The 25,245-nt window shown below is 42.7% G+C and overlaps 1 protein-coding gene across 1 annotated transcript in view; it reads left to right on the top strand.

The window, feature by feature from the left end:
- The window catches only part of eif2b4 (eukaryotic translation initiation factor 2B, subunit 4 delta), a 75,286-nt gene that overhangs the window by 2,537 nt on the left and 47,504 nt on the right, over nucleotides 1-25,245 (top strand). The window contains exons 3-4 of the mRNA XM_068026032.1: nucleotides 18,200-18,347; nucleotides 24,494-24,688. Coding sequence (XP_067882133.1) covers nucleotides 18,200-18,347; nucleotides 24,494-24,688 — 343 coding nt within the window. The remainder of the gene's footprint in view (nucleotides 1-18,199; nucleotides 18,348-24,493; nucleotides 24,689-25,245) is intronic.

The raw sequence follows: 25,245 nt of genomic DNA, 5'->3' as shown, positions 1-25,245 counted from the left end.
TTTTTTTGTCTCCATAGTTCATTTAACATCCATCCATAGCAAGGCTTACGACTAATTCCAATGATTTGTTTCTAATGTATAAAAACAAATTCAATTAAATTGGAGATTTTTTTCTTAAAGCATCATTTGGGATGTTTTTCTCGTCACCTGACTTAGCAAACACAGATTACAGTTATTGTGTCAAAATGATTACCTTGCATGCTATTGGTATGATATTGCTTCAAACTTTACTCTTTAATGTTGCTAATATCTGGATTTAGAAGCATTATTTGTGTAAATTTTATATATTTACTGTCCATAAAAACTAAGCCAAATGCTTGGGCTTTTTTGACAATTAAGTTTGCATGAAAACAAATTTAAAATGCAGGAAGTCACTAATTAAATGCTACACATATGGGATTGCAGTTTCAGTTTTTTCCCCCCATCTGCCTATATATCATGGTAATCCTGTTTTATATCATAAATAAGGAAACTGTGACAGTTAAAGGTCATCCTCACAACGAGTGTAAGCTGGATATTCTCTTTCATTGCAAGCCATGTTTAATTTTTTAAAATGATTGCTGATCTGTTTTTTTACAAGAATGGATAGTGGCTTTGATATTTCCAATTATACCTTGTGAGCTGTTTCACTGCATTTGATGGATTCCTATTTTGAACAAGGGTTGAAGTATTCCATTTACGGGTCTGTTTCAATCCCACATATTTTTATGTATATACTTAGCCAATAAAAAGACAAAAAAGGTAAATTGTTTAATTTGCTTTTGGACACTATCTTAACTGAGACACTTCAGAGCATGGAATAATTTACGAAGCTTTTGGTTCTTGTCATGGGACTGCAGGTTTGGTCGTATAATGAATAAGATAAAGTAAGCGTCCCCCATCTGTAGGTATCTTTTGATCAGCAGTAAGCCTGTATTAGTGGTCATGTGGTATGTGACTTAAAACTCTTGATAGTAAGACCAGCAAATTGAAGGAAGTAACTTCATTAAAATCTTTTGTTAACTGGAGTCCCATATTGAAACTATGTTCAAGTTAGAACTTCTTTAAAATAGCAATGATATGAAAAAAAAGTAAGTAATTCCATCAGGGTCTAGTACAATATTGCTATTTGTTAAAGGGGATAATAAATTATTAATGTAAAGCAGTTTTCATTCTTAAAAATATAATGTCTATCGCAAATGAGAAGTTTAAAAAAAAAACTTAACTGAGGTGACCTGGCATGTAATGGTCAGAAAAAGCCTGGTCACATTGTACCCAAGTTGGTCTCCAGCCAGCAGTTAATTGGTAAGTGAACATGGTTATCAAAATTAATTCATACTTGGAGTTGGTCTCTATTTACCAATTGAATTGCTCTCCAGTTCTTAGATTGGACAGAACTAAGGGTGCAGATTGCTGCCCAACTCAACTCAATATCCAGAATGCCAAGGGTCAACATGATAGTAATTTAAACTGAAAAGGAAATTTTGGGAGTGATATTCTGATATTTTAAATACATTAAAAGTACTTTTCAACTGGAATCTGGGTGAACTACAGGTCCAGCAGTGTATCTGCTTTAACCAATGAGTTTTAAGGATTGTGATGTTAACACAGATGCAGGGCTGAGAAGGAGGGTGAGTTAGAGTGTATGAATTCAATGTTAAATCAAGTACAGAAAAGAATAGAGATCGAAAGAAAGATTGGATTGAGAGGGGGGGGAAAAAAAAGGAAAAAAGTAAACTGATTTTTAAAAATACAACAATTCACCATCTGAAGGAATGAGTCCACACTATTAGATGGACAGAGACTGATTGGCAATTAACAATTAAGTGTACTTATGCTACTAACTAACTTTGTGGTGGATTGAGTGGGCAATTAATGTGTAAATGCAGCAACTTCATGAAACTCGTATGGTGGTTAAGGGCAAGATGCCATTTTTGTGAAGTAATGGCAGAGTAGTGATAGTTGTCCAGCAAACGGTAGCAATTTGCAAATCAAGGGGTATCTCTTTCTTGCCACAAGTTCCTGGCAGATTTACAGATTAATAATGGCATGCATTCAGAGTTTCTTTATCAGCAAATTCCAGCTGAATAAATAGTGACAATTAATTTGTAAGTGGAGGAAAGAGTACCTTTTAATAAAAAAAAATGCTACTCCTGAAATATTGAGCACAGAGCCACCTTGCTAAGAGACCAGATATGAATCGTTGAGCTGCTTTATTTCACAGAAAGCAAGTGAACACCGACTAAGTCATAGTGAATTAACTAAATGAAATTTACTATCACTTCTCTTCCTGAAAAAAATGTGGAAAAGAAAATAACACATTAATGGGCTGACTTTTCCATGATTAGTTTTCCATGGTGGGATCTTCCCCTCTGTGCAACCTCCTCAATCAGACACATTCTAATTACCTGGCTCTGCCCTTGTGTATCTCTCCTTTCCTTCACCCAACATTTAGCGGTGGAGCTATCAGCAATGACCTGAATCTGTTAGAGAAACTTCCAAGCCTGTTTGTGAAGTAGACACAGACTAAGATGCTTTGATGGAGACTGTTTATTGCTTGCCACAGAGCTTACTTCTCCATTCACCCAGTCAGTGCTGGCTGGCTTTTTTATATGCATTTGAGTACAATTAGCTAAATCAACACCCATTCACCCGATTACCTTCAACCAGTAGGTATTTAACATCCATTAACCGAACTTATTGGACCCTAACAGATTCCCCTCTTCAAATACATATATAAAACAAAAAAGGAGACAATACATTTTTCTTTATCTTGCATTATACCATCAACCTTCAACAGTACTGGCCATTAATATACTGTATATTCCCCTTTAGCAAAAAAAGGTGTTTAAAGAATTACAAAACGATCCAACAAAATTTCCACGTTTTCCTAACTCATAACACAAGATGGCCCTCTTAGAGGACATCCAACAATTTCTTTCAACAAGCATGTCTTTGTAAAACATAACTGATTACTTGTGTCGAACTATTTTATTTAGGAAATTTCTTTTCTTTCCTACATTTCTTATACTCGCTAGATCAATCCTCAACCTGTTCAGTCACACTTTGTCGAATGGACATTGTCCCAGAGAGAATGGTTATCTATATAGCATTCTATAGGAAAGTTTTTCTGAGTTCCTTTAAAATACTCTAATATATACCCATATCTATCACTTCTATCAGTGAAGTTGTCTCGGCAGCTAGGGTGCTTTTAACGATCCTCTATTTTCTTTGATTCCCAGGCTTATGGGCAGCATTTATCATTTCTTCCCACCAAAAATACAATGAAGCCTGCTGCGCTCAAATAACCATCAAGAAGATTAGCGTGTGAGGTGTCACTAAAAAAGACTAATTTCATTTTCTTCCGGGTCACCCAATGCTGGAAACTTGTATACATTTGTCTAAACTCAATTTCTTCAATGTCTTATTTGCTTTCAGCACGGTGCTCAATTCTAATGCATCATAGCAAGCATCTGGCTTAGTTTGTGTGCACAACCAGTTTAATTTCCTGATTAAGCTCCTTAACAAGTCTGCTTCTTTTGAGGGGATCTGGCTCGATTTATTGGGATCCTATTTACATTCTCTAGGTAAGACTGTTGATTTAGGGTTACCCTGAACTTAGACTGCCTAATATTCAATCCTATGTTTAAAAGCTCCCGAAGCCCGACTTCCAATTTTAATTTCCTGTAGAACTTTATGTACCACAAATTTCTCAAATGCCACAGATCCTCGCCACAGAAAATAGTCCATGTGCATCAAAAAAATGCCTGCTAGTTTTTCTTCATAGTACCAATAAAACATTGCTGGATCTGCTTTCAGCTGAATACAACCAGCTTTTAGTAGGATGGTCCTAACTGAAAAATACCACACCCTGGATGCATTATTTAGCCCATAACACCCTTGTTTAGCTTCCATAATTTCCCCTCTATCTCCAGCTTCTTTTGGTGGCTTTAAAAATACTTCCCTTTGAAATTTCTCCTTGCAAAGATGCTGCTTTGATGTCAATGGACATATATTCCCCATGAGTGTTGCAAAAAGGGCGTGAAAAATCCTCAAACTTGCTTTTCCTGCTGTTGGGGAGTCCACTCTAACCTTGGTCGCCTAGTCATTCCTCAGATCAGAGCTACAAGTCTGGCCTTAGCTTTATATGTACCATCGGGAAGTACTTACTCTGTACAGATCCATCTATGGGACAATGCTGGTTGTCCTCTATCTGGCACCTCTGTATATGCCCAACTCTCTCCAACTGTAGCCCCCATCAACCATTTGTTTTGCATCCTTTACCAACTTACTATCTAACTTGCAGCTACTAAAACTTCTCTATCTTAAGGACTCCTGCTTCTTGCGATGCTCACCTCTCTGGTCCTTGCTCTTGTGAAACCACATCCCCTACTGAATTCCCTATCCCTTTCTAGACTGCTGCTACTTGACCTGTCCCTTCTACGACCAGACTTCCTTTTACAAGGAAGTGACCTTTTCTTTATACTATGATCATCTTTAGGCCCACTGTCTGAACTTGCACTAAGTTTTCCGGCCTTCCACATTTTCACTTCCTTCTGCCAATCTATGTGCCAATCTTGCAGCCAATGTTTATATTTCCTGGTGGCCTTTCCTATAATGGTGCCTTCCCTCCATTCACTAGCCCCTTCTGGCATATTCATCACTCTAGTCCCAGCTTTTGGTAGTTGACCTTTGGGATAAATGGCCTAATCTGGTTCTTCATGATCACTTGGTCCACTGTTAGCCTGTTATCTGTCACAATCTGTTGCTTGTAAAGGTCTGACATATGTGCATGCGAAGTACATGGTGCTTCAGTGCCCATCATTTGTTCAGATTCGGTCAGTGTACAATCAGTGCCAATAAGCTGAGAGTAACGTACTCTAATGGCTTAGTTGCCATGTTGCAAAATTAGTGTTTTGCTATTGTGCATAAGTTTTATTTTTGTACTAAAATCTTAGAATTCTTATTTAAAAAACTGAAGAGGATTTTTCAGTGGACTTGGACACCTGCAAATAGCTGGAACTGTCTGGATGTTGACTTTGTATGTAATAGGAAAAGCAAGCAGTTTCAAGGAAGCCAGCCAGGGGTTTTTGACCTCGTTAGAGGATGACAGGGGAGACACTGTTTGGTCATGTGATCGGCTCAGGAAGGTTTTTTTTTGGACCCTTTTTAAAAACCAGTGAGTTGGACAAAGTAGGCATTTGAAATTCGGTTTCTTACCTGCCTGACAATCAAAGTCGAAGACCCCGAAAAGACATCTCTCTGTAAAGGAAACTTGCATCTTTTGAAAACAAACCCTGTATTTGAAAGGTGGGAGATTCCTATTGCCTCCTGTCTCTGAAGAATTCCTGCATCCAGTGTGGTTCCTGTTTCGGGAAACCCTAGAACCTGAAGAAAGCTTCTACTGCTACTGAGAGTCCTAAGCAGACTTGTTGCTACACCCCTGCTGAAAGACCTATGTGATGCCTGCTGCAGTCGAATTGCCGTGAACACCGAACCACAGACTGTTCATCAATCTTGCCTAGGGAGACTAACTATAGGCCACCTCACCCGACTGAAGAATTTCCTACCAGAACATGACAAACTGATTGATTTTATTATTCCTTCTATTCCTAAGAAACAGCTGTAAACCAAAATCCTTTTTTCCTGGTTGTCTTTTTTCCTTAAAGTATGTGTGCACACATGAGGACTATAACTTTTCCTGGGCCTTTCCACTCTTTCTGCCCTTGTCTTTTGTAATACACCATGACCCTCTTATTAAAATTGTTTTCTAATGGCCTGATCAGATACCTCAAAGCTTTCCTGATTTTTTTTCCTGAAACCGCCACCTTGAGTGCTTTTCTACCTGCCTGTATGACATTCAAGTGTTCTGCAAAAATTGAATTAATTGTAGTCTCCTCTAAAGCCAGAGGATAATCCCACATAACCGAAGGTCTTTTTGGATTCCTGCCATAAACTAATTAATGGGGGCTATAGCCCCTATCAACCATTTGAAGAGTGTTTTTTGCACATACTGCCCATGCCAGAGCAGTAGTCAATTTACAATCTGGTTGGTCAGCTAAAATTTTTTTAGAGCAATCACGGCATGATTTTTCTCAAATCCCATTACTAAAAAGGGGTTTCTGCTGCCGTGTGCATTAGCAAATTCTCCTCCTCCATTGTCAGTTAGAAATAAAGCCAGTGCTCCCAGTCCCATTCCCATCACCTTTAGTCATAGCCAGTCGAGTCAAATCTGCTCTGGAGTTGGTGATTCACCCCGATCAGATCTGTACTGTACCCGGCAGGAAGATCTCTGATAGTCTCGCGCTACTCAGGGATACGATCGCCTACGTACGGGACAGGAGGATGGACACCTGCCTCATCAGCCTGGACCAGGAGAAGGCTTTTGACAGGATATCGCACACCTACATGATGGACGTGCTTTCCAAAATGGGGTTTGGGGAGGGAATCTGCAATTGGATCCAACTGCTCTACACAAACATCAGTAGTGCAGTCTCAATCAACGGGTGGGAATCTGAAAGTTTCCCGATCAAATCTGGAGTCAGACAGGGCTGTCCTCTCTCCCCAGTCTTGTTTGTTTGCTGTATTGAACCCTTTGCTGAGTCTATTAGGAAGGATGCGAGCATAAGAGGGGTGACAATCCCAGGCAGCGGAGGCACTCAGGTTAAAACCTCCCTGTACATGGATGACATCGCCGTCTTCTGCTCAGATCCGCTGTCTGTGCGCAGACTGATGAGCATCTGCGACCAGTTCGAACTGGCCTCGGGAGCCAAAGTTAACCACGGCAAGAGCGAGGCCATGTTCTTTGGGAACTGGGCTGACCGACCCTTTGTCCCCTTCACCGTCAGGTCAGATTACCTGAAGGTGCTGGGGATATGGTTTGGAAGGGCCGGGGCGTGCACCAAAACCTGGGAGGAGCGAGTAGCCAAGGTACGACAAAAGTTTGGGCATGTGGGGGCAGTGATCTCTCTCCATTGTGGGTAAGAACCTGGTCATCAGGTGCGAGGCGCTCACGTTGTTGCTCTACGTGGCGCAGGTCTGACCCATACCCCACTCCTGCACTGTGGCAGTCACCGGAGCCATTTTCCGCTTCATCTGGGGATCTAAAATGGACCGGGTCCGGAGGGACACTATGTTCAAATCTCTGGACAAGGGCGGGAAAAATGTACCCAACGTGGCCCTCATCCTGATGACCACCTTCGTGTGCGGCTGCATCAAGCTGTGTGTAGACCGCCAGTGCTCAAACTCCAAGTGTCACTATGTGCTGAGGTTCTATCTGTCCCCGGTGTTGCGAAGGATGGGCCTGGTCACATTGCCGCGGAACGCTCCATGCAGTTGGGCCGTGCCGTACCACCTATCCTTCGTGGAGCAGTTTCTGCGGGAAAACACCTTTGACCACCGGTCCATCAGGCAGTGGTCTGCACGGAATGTCCTCAAGGCCCTACAGGAAAAGGAGACGGTGGATCCTGTCGGATGGTTCCCCGAGCAGACAGTCAGTCATTTGGCGGAATGCCTCATCACCAGAACTTTCAAACAAGCACCAAGACATAGCTTGGCTGGTGGTGAGAAGGGCCCTCCCAGTCAGATCCTTCATGCACACCCGAAGTCTTGCCCCCTCCACACAATGCTCCACGGTGGCTGTGGTGGGGGAAGAGACGGTTGCCCACCTCCTCCTAGAATGTGTCTTTGCAAAGCAGGTGTGGAAAGAGATGCAGTGGTTTTTGTCGAGGTTCATCCCAAGCAGCTCTGTAACACAGGAGTCTGTGCTCTACGGGCTGTTCCCAGGGACGCACACCGAGACAAACATCAACTGCTGCTGGAGGACTATCAATTCGGTGAAAGACACCCTTTGGTCTGCCCGAAACTTGCTGGTCTTCCAGTACAAAGAGTTGTCCACCACCGAATGTTGCAGACTGGCACATTCCAAGGTCCAGGACTACGTGCTGAGGGACACACTAAAGCTTGGGGCAGCCGCAGCAAAGGCTCAATGGGGAAAGACCACAGTGTAAGGTCCCCCCACCAAGCTGAACTGAGGGGCTGGACCCATGGGAAACCCCTCGAACTGTATTGTGAAAATTTCTGTCTCCTGTATAATGTAAAAATGTATCTGGCAGGACAAATGTGAAATGGAAGGGTTGTGAGGCAACTCATAATGGTATGGAAGGAAACTGACCTCCTTTGCACTGTTTGTATTTTTGACTTGATGCTGTTTTAAACTGTTTGGGAATGTAATTTTTACAGATTTTTATGAATAAAGTATATTTTGGAAATTTAAAAAAAAAAATCACCTTTCCATTATCTTATCCACTCACTTTTTCATCATTACAAGTTAACATTGATGGACTAAATCTAGTTGCTATGTCTATAAAGCAAAGAAGAAAAATGTTTGTCTTTATCCCATACCTTCAAGTCCCTTGCTAATGGGAGACTCACTACAGGTCACGATGGCATCCTCCTGTATTTTTCTTTCCATAGACATCACATTTTCTACTGATATCCTCTAAGTTTAGTGTAGTCATCATCTATTACCCCTGTATCTTTGAGAGAATCTTCAACTTATGATAAGATGGATGGGTAAACTGTCCATGTAGTTTTGAAATAATTTGCCTATTCTCCTTTAAATCCCTACCCCTGGATGCCATTAATACCTCTAACATCCTGCTTAGAGGAGTTAGGTCTCACTAAAGGAATACAATGTCCTGACTAAACCATAAAGCTAGAGATTTCCCAAAGACAATTGCCTAATGTTTTTACTTTTTTATTTTTATTTATTTAGAGATACAGCACTGAAACAGGCCCTTTGGCCCACCGAGTCTGTGCCGACCATCAACCACCCATTTATACTAATCCTACACTAATTCCATATTCCCACCACATCCCCACCTGTCCCTATATTTCCCTACCACCTACCTATACTGGGGGCAATTTATAATGGCCAATTTACCCATCAACTTGCAAGTCTTTGGCATATGTCCAATTTCATTGGAGCCTTTTTCATTGCTGTTAAATAAACAGCAAAGGTATTTCACTGGATACAACAGCCATACTAATAAAATGGTTTACCCCTGCTATTTTACACAGAATTACCACTTTTTAGTGATTTCAAAATGTTGTCATCCCCAAACCTGAAACAGGTGGAACTATCATTCTTTGACCTTACTTTAGTCTCTACGTGAGATATGTAACACCTTAACCAGTCCACTTCACATACTGTGGACATACACCCACTGTCTAGTAGTGCACAATCCAACAATTGTGACTAGGACACTCATTACCGGACTGAAGCTTCTCATGACCAGTACAATTCCTTCGGATTGATAAGTCGCGCCATCTTCACCTTCCACGTCATGTCATCTCCAAAACAGTGTTATTCCTTTTTGGACAATGCAATGCATGATGATACTTTGGGTCACATCAGAAACACCTGTTGACCACCCCTTGGTTATTCCTGGGGTTCATCCTTCTGTCATAATTGCCCAATTCCTGCCATCTGTTAAGGCTGCCAAAAGGGTGTCTGTCCTCATTCATTGAATGTGATTCTCCTTTCATACTGACGTTTGGGCCCATATTTGAACAGCCTTGAAATGCTGCTAGCATTGTATCCTCCACCTTTGGTGGCACTGCTCAAGAGCCCATTTGCACCATGAAAGTGGCCAGAAAGGAATGTTTCCCCAAAAACTTTCAAGGTGTCAGACATCTGATCAAAAAGCATATCTCTTTCTTTGAATTTAACTTCAGTTAATACCAAGAGCTTATCCAATTTCAATATCCTAGTACAGTCCAACAATTTGAAGGCAAGTATTGATCTAGGAATTTCCAAGTAGAATCACTGCAACCTTGCAAATAGTCAGTTAAACTCCATAAGATGGAGTATGGAAGAACTTTCAATTTTTCTAAATTTATCACACCTCTTAAGCACTCAAAGTCATCTTTCATATCAATTTTATCCATAAATTGAGATTCTCCAATGAAGAACCTCTGGCTCCAAGACCCTGATCTAGCTTCTGGCAGGAAGTAAATGTGCAAGGGCTATTCCATGCTTCCTCTTTGGTAAAGATGTAACCCACGTCCATAGATCAACTTCATTCTTCCATTGATAACAAGGTTCAGCTTCACAAAACAGCAGTGCAAAATCATATCCTGACACCTTACACCAAGTTTGTCATCTTTCTTCAAAAAATGAAAAAAACCTCCAATCATAGCCGTCTCCAAAAAACCCTCCAATTTTAGACTCCTGTCTGAAAACAAATCTTAGTCTCCAATCTTCATTTTCAGGCAACTATTCTCTGCTACCAACATTAGAGAAACTTCCAAGCCTGTTTGTGAAGACACTGAGACAAGGCTGCTTTGATGAAGACTGTTTATTACTTGCTACAGAACTTACTTCTCCACTCTTAACAACACTCACCCAGTGCTGGTTGGCTCTTTATATTTACATTTGAGTGCAATTAACTAATCAACATGCAACACCTGTTCACCCTATTACCTTCAACCAGTAAGTATTTAACATCCATTAATAAAACTTATTAGACACTAACAGTTTGGACCTATTTCAAAAAACCTTCAGTCTCACTCCACCTTTCAAAACCCATCTTCTTGACAAACTTTTAGTCATCCTTTCTAATCTTTGCCTTCCTCGCTAAGCATCCATTTGGTCTTTTTATTTCCAAGAAGCCAAGGTTTTTTTGATAGCGCCTCCCAAGTCCATGACCTCTACCACCTAGAAGGACAAAGGCAGCAGGCCCATGGAAACATCACCATCTCCAAGTCATACACCATCCTGACTTGGAAGTATATCGCCATTCCTTCATCATCACTGGGCCAAAGTCCAGGAACTCCCTACCTAACAGCTCTGTGGGAGTACCTTCACCACACGGACTGCAGTGGTTCAAGAAGGCTGATCACCACTACCTTCTCAAGGACAATTAGGAATGGGCAATAAATGCTGACCTTGCCAGCAATGCCAACATCCCATGAATGAATTAATAAAAAGAAATTGTGAAGAGTCCTGAAAGAATTATTTAAAGGCACAGTATAAATTCAAGTTCTTGTTACTAATGGAAAACCCATTGCAGTGTTTGTGATATATTCATCTCTGGCTGAATGTTACATTTGGAGAGCTATTGTCACCCTTCTGTTCCTATTGCCTGCAGCAGATTAGATCTCAAAGGGTACAAATGGGAATTTGTCCTTTCAAATGGGTAGGGATGTGTTCTCAGTGGGGTAAGCATTATACTGAAAAGTACTTTTCCCTTTTAAAATGCTTCAGTTTAAGTAAACAGCTTCTTTTCAGTAGCTTTGTTCACTTATCTGGAGTCCACTGTGGAGTGTTAGTACTGTGTGTTGTACAGTTTCTTGCATGCTTTTAACTAATTTACTATTGTCTATATTAACATGTTTGAGCTTGTTCCTGTATTTAGTAAATCATAGTAACAAATCATGTAGCAGATAAACACTGCAATTTATTAGGATTTTTAAAATTGATTGGTAGGAGCAAACAGTTAAAATATTTAATGAACATAATCTGCTTAGAATGTGAAATTGCAAACAATTTTCTATTTACTATATCAAATAGTCATATTAGTAGAGTGAACTTCTAAATTGTTTTGTTAACGTATGCAGCAAAATTAACTCCACACCCATCTCTTCAACCACTCTCTTATTTAAGTCCCTGCAGTGACAAGTTGAGCCTCTTTCTACACTTTAGCTTTTAAGATGTTTTTTGATGCAGTTGATCATTCTATTCTCCTTTACCACCTCTATGCTATGGACCACCTCTGGTACATTACCCTATCCTGGTTTTAGTCCTACCTGTCCCAGTAGAATTTGATTAATTTCTTCAATTGCTTCTCGTCCTATGGAGACAAAGTTTTTCCATAAATCTGGTATTTAAGCATGTTAATGCATAACATTAATTGGAGCTCTTCATTGGCACTTTAACAGTATTAAAATCATTTTTTTAAACCTTTAATTCTAAATTCTACATTAAGGTGTTCTTGTGCTAATATCAACATAAATAAATTATATTAAAAGTAAATCCCTTCTATTTACCCAGTTTACTGATATTAATCATTTCTAGAACTTGCTCTTCTTCTTTGGCCTCCTTGTCTCGGGAGACAATGGGTAAGCGCCTGGAGGTGGTCAGTGGTTTGTGGAGCAGCGCCTGGAGTGGCTATAAAGGCCAATACTAGAGTGACAGACTCTTCCACAGGTGCTGCCGAAAAAATTGGTTGTCGGGGCTGTTACACAGTTGGCTCTCCCCTTGCGCTTCTGTCTTTTTTCCTGCCAACTGCTAAGTCTCTTCGACTCGCCACACTTTAGCCCCGCCTTTATGGCTGCCCGCCAGCTCTGGCGATCGCTGGCAACTGACTCCCACGACTTGTGATCAATGTTACAGGACTTCAAGTCGCATTTGCAGACGCCTTTAAAGCGGAGACATGGACGGCCGGTAGGTCTGGTACCAGTGACGAGCTCGCTGTACAAAGTGTCCTTGGGGATCCTGCCATCTTCCATGTGGCTCACATGGCCAAGCCATCTCAAGCGCCGCTGACTCAGTAGTGTGTATAAGCTGGGGATGTTGGCCGCCTCGAGGACTTCTGTGTTGGAGATACGGTCCTGCCACCTGATGCCAAGTATTCTCCGGAGGCAGCGAAGATGGAATGAATTGAGACGTCGCTCTTGGCTGACATACGTTGTCCAGGCCTCGCTGCCATAGAGCAAGGTACTGAGGACACAGGCTTGATACACTCGGACTTTTGTGTTCCGTGTCAGTGCGATATTTTCCCACACTGTCTTGGCCAGTCTGGACATAGCAGCGGACGCCTTTCCCATGCGCTTGTTGATTTTTGCATCTAGGGACAGGTTACTGGTGATAGTTGAGCCTAGGTAGGTGAACTCTTGAACCACTTCCAGAGCGCGGTCACCGATATTGATGGATGGAGCATTTCTGACGTCCTGTCGCATGATCGTTTTCTTGAGGCTGATGGTTCGGCCAAATTCGTTGCAGGCAGCCACAATCCTGTCGGAGTCTCTGCAGACACTCTTCTGTGTGGGATGTTAATGCAGCATCGTCAGCAAAGAGGAGTTCCCTGATGAGGACTTTCTGTACTTTGGTCTTCGCTCTAAGGATGGCAAGGTTGAACAACCTGCCATCTGATCTTGTGTGGAGGAAAATTCCTTCTTCTGAAGACTTGAACGCATGTGAGAGCAGCAGTGAGAAGAAGATCCCAAACAGTGTAAGTGCACGAACACAGCCCTGTTTCACGCCACTCAGGATTGGAAAGGGGTCTGCTGAATTGTGCCTTTCTTATTGTCATGGAATGAGGTGATGATACTTAGTAGTTTTGGTGGACATCCGAACTTTGCTCTTAGTCTGAAGAGACCATGTCTGCTGACGAGGTCAAAGGCTTTGGTGAGATCTATGAAAGCCACAGAGAAGGGCATCTGTTGTTCGCGGCATTATTGCTGTAGCTGGCGAAGGGAGAACAGCATGTCAATGGTGGATCTCTCTGCTCGAAAGCCGCACTCTGCCTCGGGGTAGACACGCTCAGCCAGCTTCTGGAGTCTGTTTTAAAAGGATGTACGGCATAGAAATGGGTCATTCAGCCCAACCTGGCCCTGCTGGTGTTTTGCTTCACTTGAGACTCCTCCCATCTTTTCTTGTCTCAATTTATCATCATAACCCTTTATTCCTTTTTCCCACATGTGCTAGTCTAGCTTCCCCTTAAATGTCTCTTGTTCGAGATGGGCATCTTATATGGTATGAATGTTTCCTGCCTCTTGTCATCCCAAGTCTGCATGTTATTCAGGTTCTATTGTAGGCTGGCATGAGTTGATTCATTATCAGAGGAGCTGTGAATGTAACTCAACACTGTAGAATCATCAACAAAGTCCCACCCCTGATTTAAGACAAAGAAAGTTTATTTCCTGAAGCGGGTGAAGATAGTTGGACCGAGGTCTTTGCTGAGTAACTCCTGCACCAGTGTCCTGCGGCTCTTCCTTTCTTTCGATATGACTTCGGCAACTGGAATATTTTTCTTCCCCCCCCCCCCTCCTGCCAAATTGACCTTAGTTTTGCTGGGCCTTCTCAGTGGTTAATTGTTGCCTTGATATTGATGGTGGCTACTTTTACTTCTGAATCAAGCTTGTGACAAGGTCTGAAGCTGATTGGTTCTGCCAGATCCCGATCTATTAGTGAGCAGCTTATTGGTGAGCAACTGTCATTTGATGCCACTGTTAATGACCCCTTCCATCAATTATTGAGGATTGTAAGGAGGTCGATAAGTTGACAATTGGCTTGATTAGATTTATTTTGTTTTGTAGATGGGTCATATCTAAACAATGCTTCACATTGTTGGGTAGATGTCAGTGTTATTGCTGTACTGGTACAGCTTGGTAACATAAGAAATAGGAGAGGAGTAAGCCATTCGGCCCCTCAAGCCGGTCTCGTCATTCAATAAGATCATGGCTGATCTGTTCTAGACCTCAACTCCTCTTTTGTGCCAGCTCCTCATAGCCTTCAACTCCCCGATATTTCAAAAATGTATCCACCTCCTCTTCAAATACCTCTAGTGATCTAGCTTGCACAACTCTCTGGGGTAGAGAATGGTAAGGGGAGTTGCCAGTTCTTCAGCACTACAGACAGAATGCTGTCAGTTCTCATACCTTTTGCTGTGTCCAGTGCAATCAGCTGCTTAATGTTATGTGGCACCTATGATAGGAGCTCTGGAGGAAGCCAATTGTTAGCTCAGCACTTCAGCTGAAAACACTTGCAAACCCCTCAGCCTTGTCTCTTCTCGCATGCTGGGTTCCACATTGGCTGAAGATGGGGATTTTATTTTTTTAATTTTTATTTCGAGATACAGCATTGAAACAGGCCCATCGGCCCACGAGTCTGCGCCGACCAACAACCACCCATCTATACTAATCCTACGTTAACCCCATATTCCCTACCACATCCCCACCATTCTCCTACCACCTACCTACACTAGGGGCAATTTACAATGGCCAATTTACCTATCAACCTGCAAGTCTTTGGCTGTGGGAGGAAACCGGAGCACTTGGCGAAAACCCACGTGGTCACAGGGAGAACTTGCAAACTTCACACAGGCAGTACCCAGAACTGAACCCGGGTCGCTGGAGCTGTGAGGCTGCGGTGCTAACCACAGACGAGGAATTGAATGTTCATGACTAAAGCTAGATTTCTACCATTATCGAGGAATGGTGGACTGATCATCTTGATGTTTGAGATAGTGCAGCATCTGTACAATTATTATTCAATTCTATGTTGGCTTATAGTGGTTCAGTTACAATTTTGTTTTCGATAGGGAGATAATTATTGTTAAATGTGGTATTAAATAAAATGACACTTTTGGCATGAAAGTTGCATCTATCTTTTGTGAAAGTGAGGTGTTTAGTTGGGCCTACCAATCTTCCAAGTAAATAGAAAATGAACGTCTCTTTACCATGACCAGGATTTTGTGTTCTCCAGTTCGAGATCTCTCGAGAGGTCAGCTTTTTAATAAGACCAGAATACCATGCATAGTCAGAGGCTCAGGATCTTTAAGGGCAAGTGCTCTAACATGGTCCTACCCTTGAATGAATCACTCCTTTTCTGGACAAAGTGGTTGAAGGCATTACAAGTTGACTGATTTGCTCTGATGTCATTTTGCCAATCATATACTAGTTTGAAGTGATTGAGATCTTGAAACAGCTTCATGTTGATTTTTGTTCCCATGAAATTTGATACGGTTAACAGCAGGCAGAGAAACAAACTAGGTAATGTTGGCTGGAATTGGCCATCCAGTCAAAATCATGTATTGAGGTCTTATGGTAGACACAGATGAGAGAAAACCTCTATTGTCGGTGCTTTACCTATGTTTTACATTCATGCCTGTTTAGAAGTTGTCTGACAAAGTAGTACTGTAGACCGTAAAATGTTGCGGTTCATTTTTGGCGAGGTAAGGTTGCAGTCTTGGTTTACATATGAAACATGGTGCTGTTTAATCTTGATGGCATCTGACAAAGCTCACCCAAGTCAGTTCCAATAAAACCGCTCGGTCCTTTGGGAATAAATGGCGCAGTGGATTAGGACTCTGTCCTTTGACCTCTGAGGCAAAATTATCTGCTATTACAAGGGTTCTAAACTAATTTCATTTCCAAGTCTCAGCCATTCCTAAAGGGTCCTGATCGCTAGTGCCCATAATTTGATACTTTCAAGTAAATTTTGTGTGATGCTGTTCCTAACTTGGAGTCATTCACAATGGGAACTATGATTGGGAAAAGTAAGTGTGCTCTTACTGCTGTTGATTGAGACTTCCTGCTAGGAGCCTTGCTTTGTACAGTTTACCCCTATCTCAGTCTGATCGACCATGAGGGTATCTGGTTTGGGAAAATAAACATTTTCAGTACTCATGGGCTTTGAGGATGGAGCAGACGGAACTGCTATGTTTATGTAATCGTTGACTGATGCTGATATTAACAATGGCAAAGTGCTCCATTTCCCAGTACTAACATATCTCATCCAAAAATGTTTATTTGCTCCTTGATTGTGGCTGCACTATTTTTGGTAAGCTCTGCAAGCAGCCTTTTGTGATTTTTTTTTTACTGATGCTGACTGCAGGAACAGAATTTTCAATGCCTTCAGACAATTTGACCATTTAATATAGAGGTGGGAAATGTGAGAGTGCTCTGAGCAAAAAGTGAGATTCGTTATAAATTTAGCTGGCTGCTGGGCAGGAAGCAGAATAAAAAAATTATAATGAGGCTCTACTGTTAAATTCTGCTCGACCTCCGTGAACACGGCCTTGGTACATTCCCTGGTCATTTTTGCCCTCTTCGTTATTGGAGCTATTAACTCTGTTTCTCTCTCCACAGATACTGGCAAACCTGTTGAGCGTTTTCCAGCATTTTCCGTTTTTATTTGAGACTTACCAGGCATTAAATGACAACATTAAATTATTTACACAGTTCACAAACAGCGTTTTTATGAGCCTCAGTGGCAGCTCCAAAAAGTTTTCTTTCTTCACAAAATACTGCTAAATTATTGGCAGTAAAATACATTTGTATTGTTTGTCAATGGGCTGTGCACTGCAATGACTGCTAGTAGCAGAGCACTGGTATTGTAATGCACAAATATTTTTGAAGTCTGACAAGTATGAAATAGTTGATTCTAAGTTTTAATTTTGTAATATGCAGTGTATCTGTTTTGTTGATAACATCACTGTAGTTGTTATCCTGATGTTTTGGATATGATGTGCACACATCTCCAGACATGATTTTGGTAAGAAAACAATGGGAAACAATCTGCCTTTTTCCTTAAGTTGAGGAAATTAGTTTTAACCAATTCACCAAAAGTTCATCGAAAAAAAAACCCTGGTCTTTATTGGAGAATTTTGGCAAAACTGATCTTAAAGATCCTATGATGAGATCAATTTTAAACAAGTTTAGTATAACGATGAACAATTTAGTTTATTTGAGTTCAGTATTAAGTTTAAACCATGTGGCATATTTCTGGATTTTAGTAACATTATATAGGTATAACTGTATTGTGTAAAACCTGGAGTATTTTTTGGTCTGATGTGATGCATTCCTCGATGTGCAGTCAGAATGTACTGTGAGTCCATCAAATTTGTTTGAGGATTTACATTCATAAAATGTGTGCAAATGTAACCTGGCTATACAATGATGTAAAATGCCTGAGTGAATATACCCTTGATCCTGCAATGACTTCATAAAATATGTGAATGCATACCTATATATCATCATAAGTCATGAAGGAACTTTAAGAATTCAACAATTTTTTAAAAAACTCTCAATATTCATTGTAAACATGTTTTGCAAATGTTTCAAAGCTAGTGTATTTGTTTGTTGTCTGCTGCGTGCACATTGCTTCACATTACTGATACCTTACAATAGTTTGAGTGATGTAGCTTCGGCAACCTTGGATAACATCTGTAGTTATTTGCGGATGTTTCTCAGAATTTTTTTCCCCTAAAATGCAGTATTAATAAGAATTGTTCACATTTTCAATAGGGAAGCTTACAGTTTTCTACTGGTTTGTTACATTTTGATAATTTAGAGGATTGAGTCCGAGTCCCTGACTGTAGTTCTTTGTTAGAAATTTTCCTACATTATACAATCTAAACTGTCTTTCTCAACAAATCCATTGCAATATAAACTACATAAAGGCTGTCTCTTTTTTCTTTGTTTACTCTAATAGTTAGGACAAGAGGTGTCCAAGGAAGAAAAACAGCGATTGAGGAAGGAGAAGAAACAGCAGAAGAAAAACAGGAGGCAAGATAAGACCACAGATGTTGGAAGTTCTTTATTGACAGATGGTCCAAATAAACAGCAGCAACAGCAGAAAAGTAAACTGCACTCTCTTTTCCCCTCCTGTGGCGAATTGATTTTTGCGTGCAATCTCAGGTTAACAATGTCAGGGTTGAAACAAGTTTTCCATCCTTCTCATAGGTCAACTGGTGTTTAAAGTACTGGTATGGAAAGCTTTGAGGGAATTTTGTAAAGTGTACCATTACAAATCTATTGAAGATTTCTTAACACTGCAATATTCTTAAATTAACAGGGAACACTGGGTTGCTTTTTAAAATACATGGGCTGAATTTTGCAGCTAGGCCACAGGTGGTGCCAACATCAGGATGGGAAACGGGGGGGCGCTTCTGTTCGGAGCGTTGAGCAGCTGGCTGTACACACGCAATCTTCCAACTGCCAGCCAATAAACGGTGGGGAGGAGCACGGGCCGTGCATTCACAGCACTTGGATAGGAAGTGAGGCGGCGGTGGTGGTGTCTGCTGGTGCCATATTTAAAGGGCTGCCAGCCTTGCACCTATTGCTGGCTGCCTTCCAGTGACTACTGAGTGCCTTCCCTGCCCTGAGGTAGTCCCTCTTTTTGGCCCTGAGGTTACTGATGCCCTGATGCCAGTACGTGGACCTCCCTCCCTCTCTGCTGCTGCAGACCCTGACCCTGAAGCACGGCTGAATGAGGTCCATGGCAAGTGGCCTATCTCCGTGTGCCAAGGGGGGACCCTTCGCCCCCAAAAATCTTCCCTTCTTCCCTCACACTTTTCTTTTGATCAAGTGCCACTGCCCTGATTGCTGGTGCCCACACTACTCCACCCTTCTTGGCATGCCTTGCTGGCACTCTCGATTCTGGAGAGAGTCAGCAATGAGCTCTTGCTTATTTTCCATCTCCTTTAACCAGGTGGTGCTCTGAAGCGCTGTAAGCCGTTAGCAAAATTTAGAATTGGCCAGTTAAATACCTTAATTACCTTCCCACCGTGTCAACGTGAGAAGTCCACTCTCCATGTCGGCAAAATGCAGAAACATTTTGAAAATGTCGGACTTCTGGTCCGGTGTCTTCTGTCCTGATTTTACACTCCAACCCGCCCCAGCCTTCAAACCTGTTCAAAATAACTCTGTAAAATTCTGGCCCATGTGTTCACACTTGTCAAATCTTGTATTTGCATGTCTATAAGAAGTAAAGTACAACTGTGCAAAAGAATTTTTAAAAAGCTAAAGCCTTTTTTGTCTATTGTTTTTGAGCTGTAATTTGTGACTGACTGTGTAACAGATTGGGAAGATTAAGGTGAATGCACAACTCGGCATCAGATGAGTTATGATCGACTCAGTTATGAGGGTCTGGATAGAGTAGATGGGGTGAAACTGTTCCTGTTCGCGGAAGGATTAAGAACCAGAGGACACTGATTTAAGGTGATGGGGTGGGGGTGGAATAAAAGCAACAGTGATATCAGGAAAAGCTTTTTTTTTTTACGCAGCATGTGAGAGGATCTGGAATGCACTGCCTGAATGTGTGGTGGAGGCAGATTTAATCGAGGCCTTCAAAAGAGAATTGGGTAATTATATGAAGAGAATAAACTTTCGGGGTTACAGCGTAAAGGTGGGGAGTGGGACTAGGTGAGTTGCTCTTGTAGAGAGCCGGAATGGACATGACAGGCTGAATGGCCTCCTTGTGTTCTATAACCATTCTATGATTGATTAAATTTAAATTTGACTTTCATATCCCTTTCCTTTCCTTCCCTCAGGAGGAGGAGGAGGACAAACTAAAAACAAGGATGAGTCATGTTGGGCTTCACGCATGTACTCTTACTACTTGGCAGCCAGTTCAAGAGGGATGTCGTTAGATTCTGGGGAGTAGGTTCACTGTTAGTCATATTGGGGCAGGATTAGCATCTGCAGCAAGCTAAAAGAGCAGATTAAAAGTTTGAAGTAGGGCAGATAGAAGAGGGAATCTGTAGTGAAATGAACACATTGGAAGGCTGCTACCATGGTGCTGAATATCAGGTCAAACATGGGCAAAGAAACCTCCTGCTGATTACCACCTACTGTTCCTGCCCCCCCCCCACCCCCCTTCAGCTGATGAATCAGTACTGCTCCATGTTGAACAGCACTTGGAGGAAGCACTGATATTAATGTGTCCAAAATCATGAGGGGTCTAGACAGAGTAGATTGAGAGAAACTGTTCCTGTTGTTGGAAGGGTCGAGAACCCGGGGAGGCAGTAACCCAGAGACCCAGGGTATTGCTCTGGGGCATGGGTTCAAATCCCACAAGGGCAGAAGGTGGAATTTGAATTCAATTAATAAATCTGGAATTAAAAGCTAGTCTAATGATGACCATGAAAATGACCCTTTAGGGACATTAGTAGCCTGGTCTGGCCCACATGTGACTCCAGTCCCACAGCAATGTGGTTGACTCTTAAATGCCCTCTGAAATGGCATCCAGCAAGCCACTCAGTTGTATCTAACCGCTACCAAGTTAATAAGGAATGAAACTGGGCAGACCACCCGGCATCGACCAAGGCAGCGGAAACGACAATGGCAAACCCAGCCCAGTCAACCCTGCAAAGTCCTCCTTACTAGCATCTGGGGGCTTGTGCCAAAGCTGGGAGAGCTGTCCCACAGACAAGTCAAGCAACTGCCTGATGTTGTCATACTCACTGAATACCTTACAAACAAGGTTCCAGACATCGCTATCACCATACCTAGGTACATCCTGTCCCACTGGCAGGACAGACCCAGCAGACGTGGCAGCACAGTGTTATACGCTCGGGAGGGAGTCCTCAACATTGACTCCAGACCCCATGAAGTCTCATGACATCAGGTCAAACATGGGCAAGGAAACCTCCTGCTGATTACCACCTACTGTTCCTGCCCCCCCCCCACCCCCCTTCAGCTGATGAATTAGTACTCCTCCATGTTGAACAGCACTTGGAGGAACCACTGAGGGTCGCAAGGGCATAGAATATACTCTGGCTGGGGGACTTCAATGTCCATTGCCAAGAGTGGCTTGGTAACACCACTACTGACTGAGCTGGCCGGGTCTTAAAGGACATAGCTGCTAGACTGAGTCTGTGGCAGGTAGTAAGGGAGCCAACAAGAGGGAAAAATATACTTGACCTCGTCCTCACCAATCTGCCTGCTGCAAATGCATCTATCCATGACACTATTGGTAGGAGTGACCACCGCAGAGTCCTTATGGAGACAAAGTCCCGTCTTCACTTTGTGGATACCCTCCAATGTGTCGTCTGGCATTACCACTGTGCTAAATAGGATAGATTTCGAACAGATCTAGCAATGCTGCGGATCATCAGCAGCAGCAGAATTGTACTCAACCACGATCTGTTACCTCATGGCCCGGCATATCCCTCACTCTACCGTTGCCATCAAGCCGTGTCCAACCCTGGTTCAATGAAGAGTGCAGGAGGGCATGCCAGGAGCAGCACCAGGCAGACCTTAAAATGAGGTGTCAACCTGATAAAGCTATAACCCAGGACTATTTGCATGCCAAACAGCGTAAGTAGCATGCGATAGACAGAGCTAAGTGATCCCATAGCCAATGGATCAGATCTAAGCTCTGCAGTCCTGCCACATCCAGTCGTAAATGGTGGTGGACAATTAAAACAACTAACTGGAGGCGGCTTCACAAATATCCCCATCCTCAATGGTGGGGGAGCAAAGCACATTTGTGCAAAAGATAAGGCTGAAGCATTTGCAACAATCTTCAGCCAGAAGTGCTGAGCGAATGATCCATCTCAGCCTCCTCCTGAAGACCCCAGCATCACATATGCCAGTCTTCAGCCAATTCAATTCACTCCACATGAGCAAGAAACGACTGAAGCCACTCGATACTGCAAAGACTATGTGCCCTGACAACGTTCCGGCAATACTACTGAAGACCTGTGCTCCAGAATTTGCCTCATCCCTAGCCAAGTTGTTCCAGTACAGCTACAATACTGGCATCTACCCGGAAATATGGAAAATTGCCCAGGTATGTCCTGTACGCAAAAAACAGGACAAGTCCAACCTGGGCAATTACCATCACATCAGTCTGCTCTCAATCATCAGTAAAGTGATGGAAGGTGTCGTTGATAAAGCTATCAAGCAGCACTTGCTTAGCAATAACCTGCTCAGAGACGCTCATCTCCTGACCTCATTAGCTCCTTTGGTTCAAACATGGACAAAATGTTTGGGGCGGCGCAGTGGTTAGCACCGCAGCCTCACAGCTCCAGCGACCCAGGTTCAATTCTGGGTACTACCTGTGGGAGTTTGCAAGTGTCTGCGTGGGTTTCCTCCGGGTGCTCCGGTTTCCTCCCATATGCCAAAGACTTGCAGGTTAATAGGTAAATTGGCCATTAGCAATTGCCCCTAGTATAGGTAGGTGGTAGGGAAATATAGGGACAGGTGGGGATGTGGTAGGAATATGGAATTAGTGTAGGATTAGTATAAATGGGTGGTTGATGATCGGCACAGACTCGGTGGGCTGAAGGGCCTGTTTCAGTGCTGTATCTCTAAACTAAACTAAAAAAGCTTAACTTGAGGCGAGGTGAGAGTGACTGCCCTTGACACCAAGGCAACATTTGACAGAGTATGGCCTCAAGGAGCCCGAGCAAAACTAGAGTCAATGGGAATCGGGGAAAACTCTCCGCTGGTTGGAATCATACCTAGCACAAAGGAAGATGGTTGTCTGAGGTCAATCATCTTAGCTCCAGGGCATCACTGCAGGAGTTCCTCAGCGTAGTGTCCTAGGCCCAACCATCTTCAGCCGCTTCTTCAATGACCTTTCTTCAATCATAAGGTCAGAAGTGGGAATGTTTGCTGATTGCACAATGTTCAGCACCATTCGTGACTCCTCAGATACTGGACCAGTCCATGTAGAAATGCAGCTAGACCTGGACAATATCCAAACTTGGGCTGATAAGTGGCAAGTAGTATTCACGCCATACAAGTGCCAGGCAATAACCATCTCCAACAAGAGAGAATCTCACCATCTCCCCTTGACATTTAATGTCATTACAGTCGTTGAATCCCCCATTATCAACATCGTGGGGGTTACCATTGACCAGAAACTGAACTGGAGTAGCCATATTAATACCGTGGCTACAAGAGCAGGTCAGAGGCTAGGAATCCTGTGGCGAGTAACTCGTCTCCTGACTCCCCAAAGCTTGTCCACCATCTACAAGGCATAAGTCAGGCGTGTGACGGAATACTCTTCACTTGGATGGGTGCAGCTCCAACAACACTCAAGAAGCTCGACACCATCTCGGACAAAGCCCGTTTGATTGGCACCCCATCTACAAACATTGACTCCCTCCACCACCAATGCACAGTGGCAGCAGTGTGTACCATCTTCAAGATGCAGTGCAGCAACGCACCAAGGTTCCTTCGACAGCACCTTCCAAACCCACGACCTGTACCACCTAGAAGGACAAGGGCAGCAGATGCATGGGAACATCACCACGTGCAAGTCCCCCTCCAAGCCACACCATCCTGACTTGGATCTATATCGCCCACCAGGGTCAAAATCCTGGAATTCCGTACCTAACAGCACTAGGGGTGTACTTACCCCACAGCTCACCACCACCTTCTCAAGGGCAATTAAGGATGGGCAATAAAAGCTGGCCGTGCCAGCGATGCCCGCATCCCATGAATGAATACAAAAAAAAGGACACTGATTTAAGGTGAATGGCAAAAGAACTAAAGGCAACATGAGGAAAAACTTTATTATGCAGCGAGTGGTTAGGATTGGGAATGCACTGCCTGAGAGTGTGGTGGAGGAAGATTCAGTCATGGCTTTCAAAAGGGCACTGGGTAATTATCTGAAGAGAAAATAATTTGCAGGGCTACAGGGAAAAGGTGGGAGAGTGGGACGAGCTGAGCTGCTCTTGCCAAGTGCCGGCATGGACACGACCGGCTGAATGGCATCCTGTGCTGTAACCATTCTATGATTCTATAATTTTGATTTTACAATTATAGAAAACTAAGTGAATTCGATATTTTCCCTCGACAATTTTGTCCACTGATGCTGGTTAGTTTGGATCTTTGGAGATCTCTAACTATTGCCTCCTAACTACAGTGGGAGTGATTATTACTAAATACTACGTGTCATCTTTAGTTTTCTCACTGATTGTAGTTTGAAAAGCTGAAGCTAAACGAATTTTAGCAAATCCTGATTAACTGTGCCGTCTGTTATTTGCTTTAGCTTCAACAGCGAATACAGCGTCAGGTGACACACCCGTCAGCAGTGAAAAAGTTTCAGCCGGAAAAGGCAAAGCCGAACTTCGAGCTGAACGGAAAGCAAAGCAAGAAGACCGTGTAAAACAATCCAAGAAATCAGACCAGAGCCAGCCTGCTGCTTCAGTGAAGACAAAGTCTGTACCCAGTGAGCCTCAGCAAGGTGAAAAAAACAATCACTAAGGAGTCATTGGGGCTGAGAAAAGGGAAGAAACAGGAGGTCATTGAAAACTGTTGCCTTTACAGTAGCTACACTGTAGGACAGAATATATATCAAAAAAATAATGGGGGCTTGTAGGATAGACACTGCAATAATCATGGGCGATTTTAATCTTCATGTAGATTGGACTAATCAAATTGGCAAAGGTAGCCTGGAGAATGAGTTCGTAAAGTGTATTAGGGACAGTTTTTTTAGAACAATACATTCTGGAACCAACCCAGGAGCAGGCTATTTTAGACCTGGTAATGAGACAGGATTAATAATGACCTCATAGTAAAGGATCCTATGGACATGAGTGATCATACCATGATAGTGTTACGACCCCGGTGAGAAAGCAGTCTAGGGTTCCCTCTCACCCTTCACCTGGTCTTAACGTAACAGGGTTTAATTTTAAACACACTTTTTTTAAGCTCTACCTTAGTGAATCCTTGTTTTTAACTTCTAATTGTAAGGCAAAGAAACTAGACAAACCGGTTTTCTTAGGTTTAAAGAAAAAAGGT

Source organism: Heterodontus francisci, chromosome 3 (assembly GCF_036365525.1).
Source record: "Heterodontus francisci isolate sHetFra1 chromosome 3, sHetFra1.hap1, whole genome shotgun sequence".
NCBI classification, from domain to species: Eukaryota; Metazoa; Chordata; class Chondrichthyes; order Heterodontiformes; family Heterodontidae; genus Heterodontus; species Heterodontus francisci.
The sequence above is the reverse complement of the archived record's forward strand: the minus strand, read 5'-3'. Positions and strand labels throughout refer to the sequence as shown.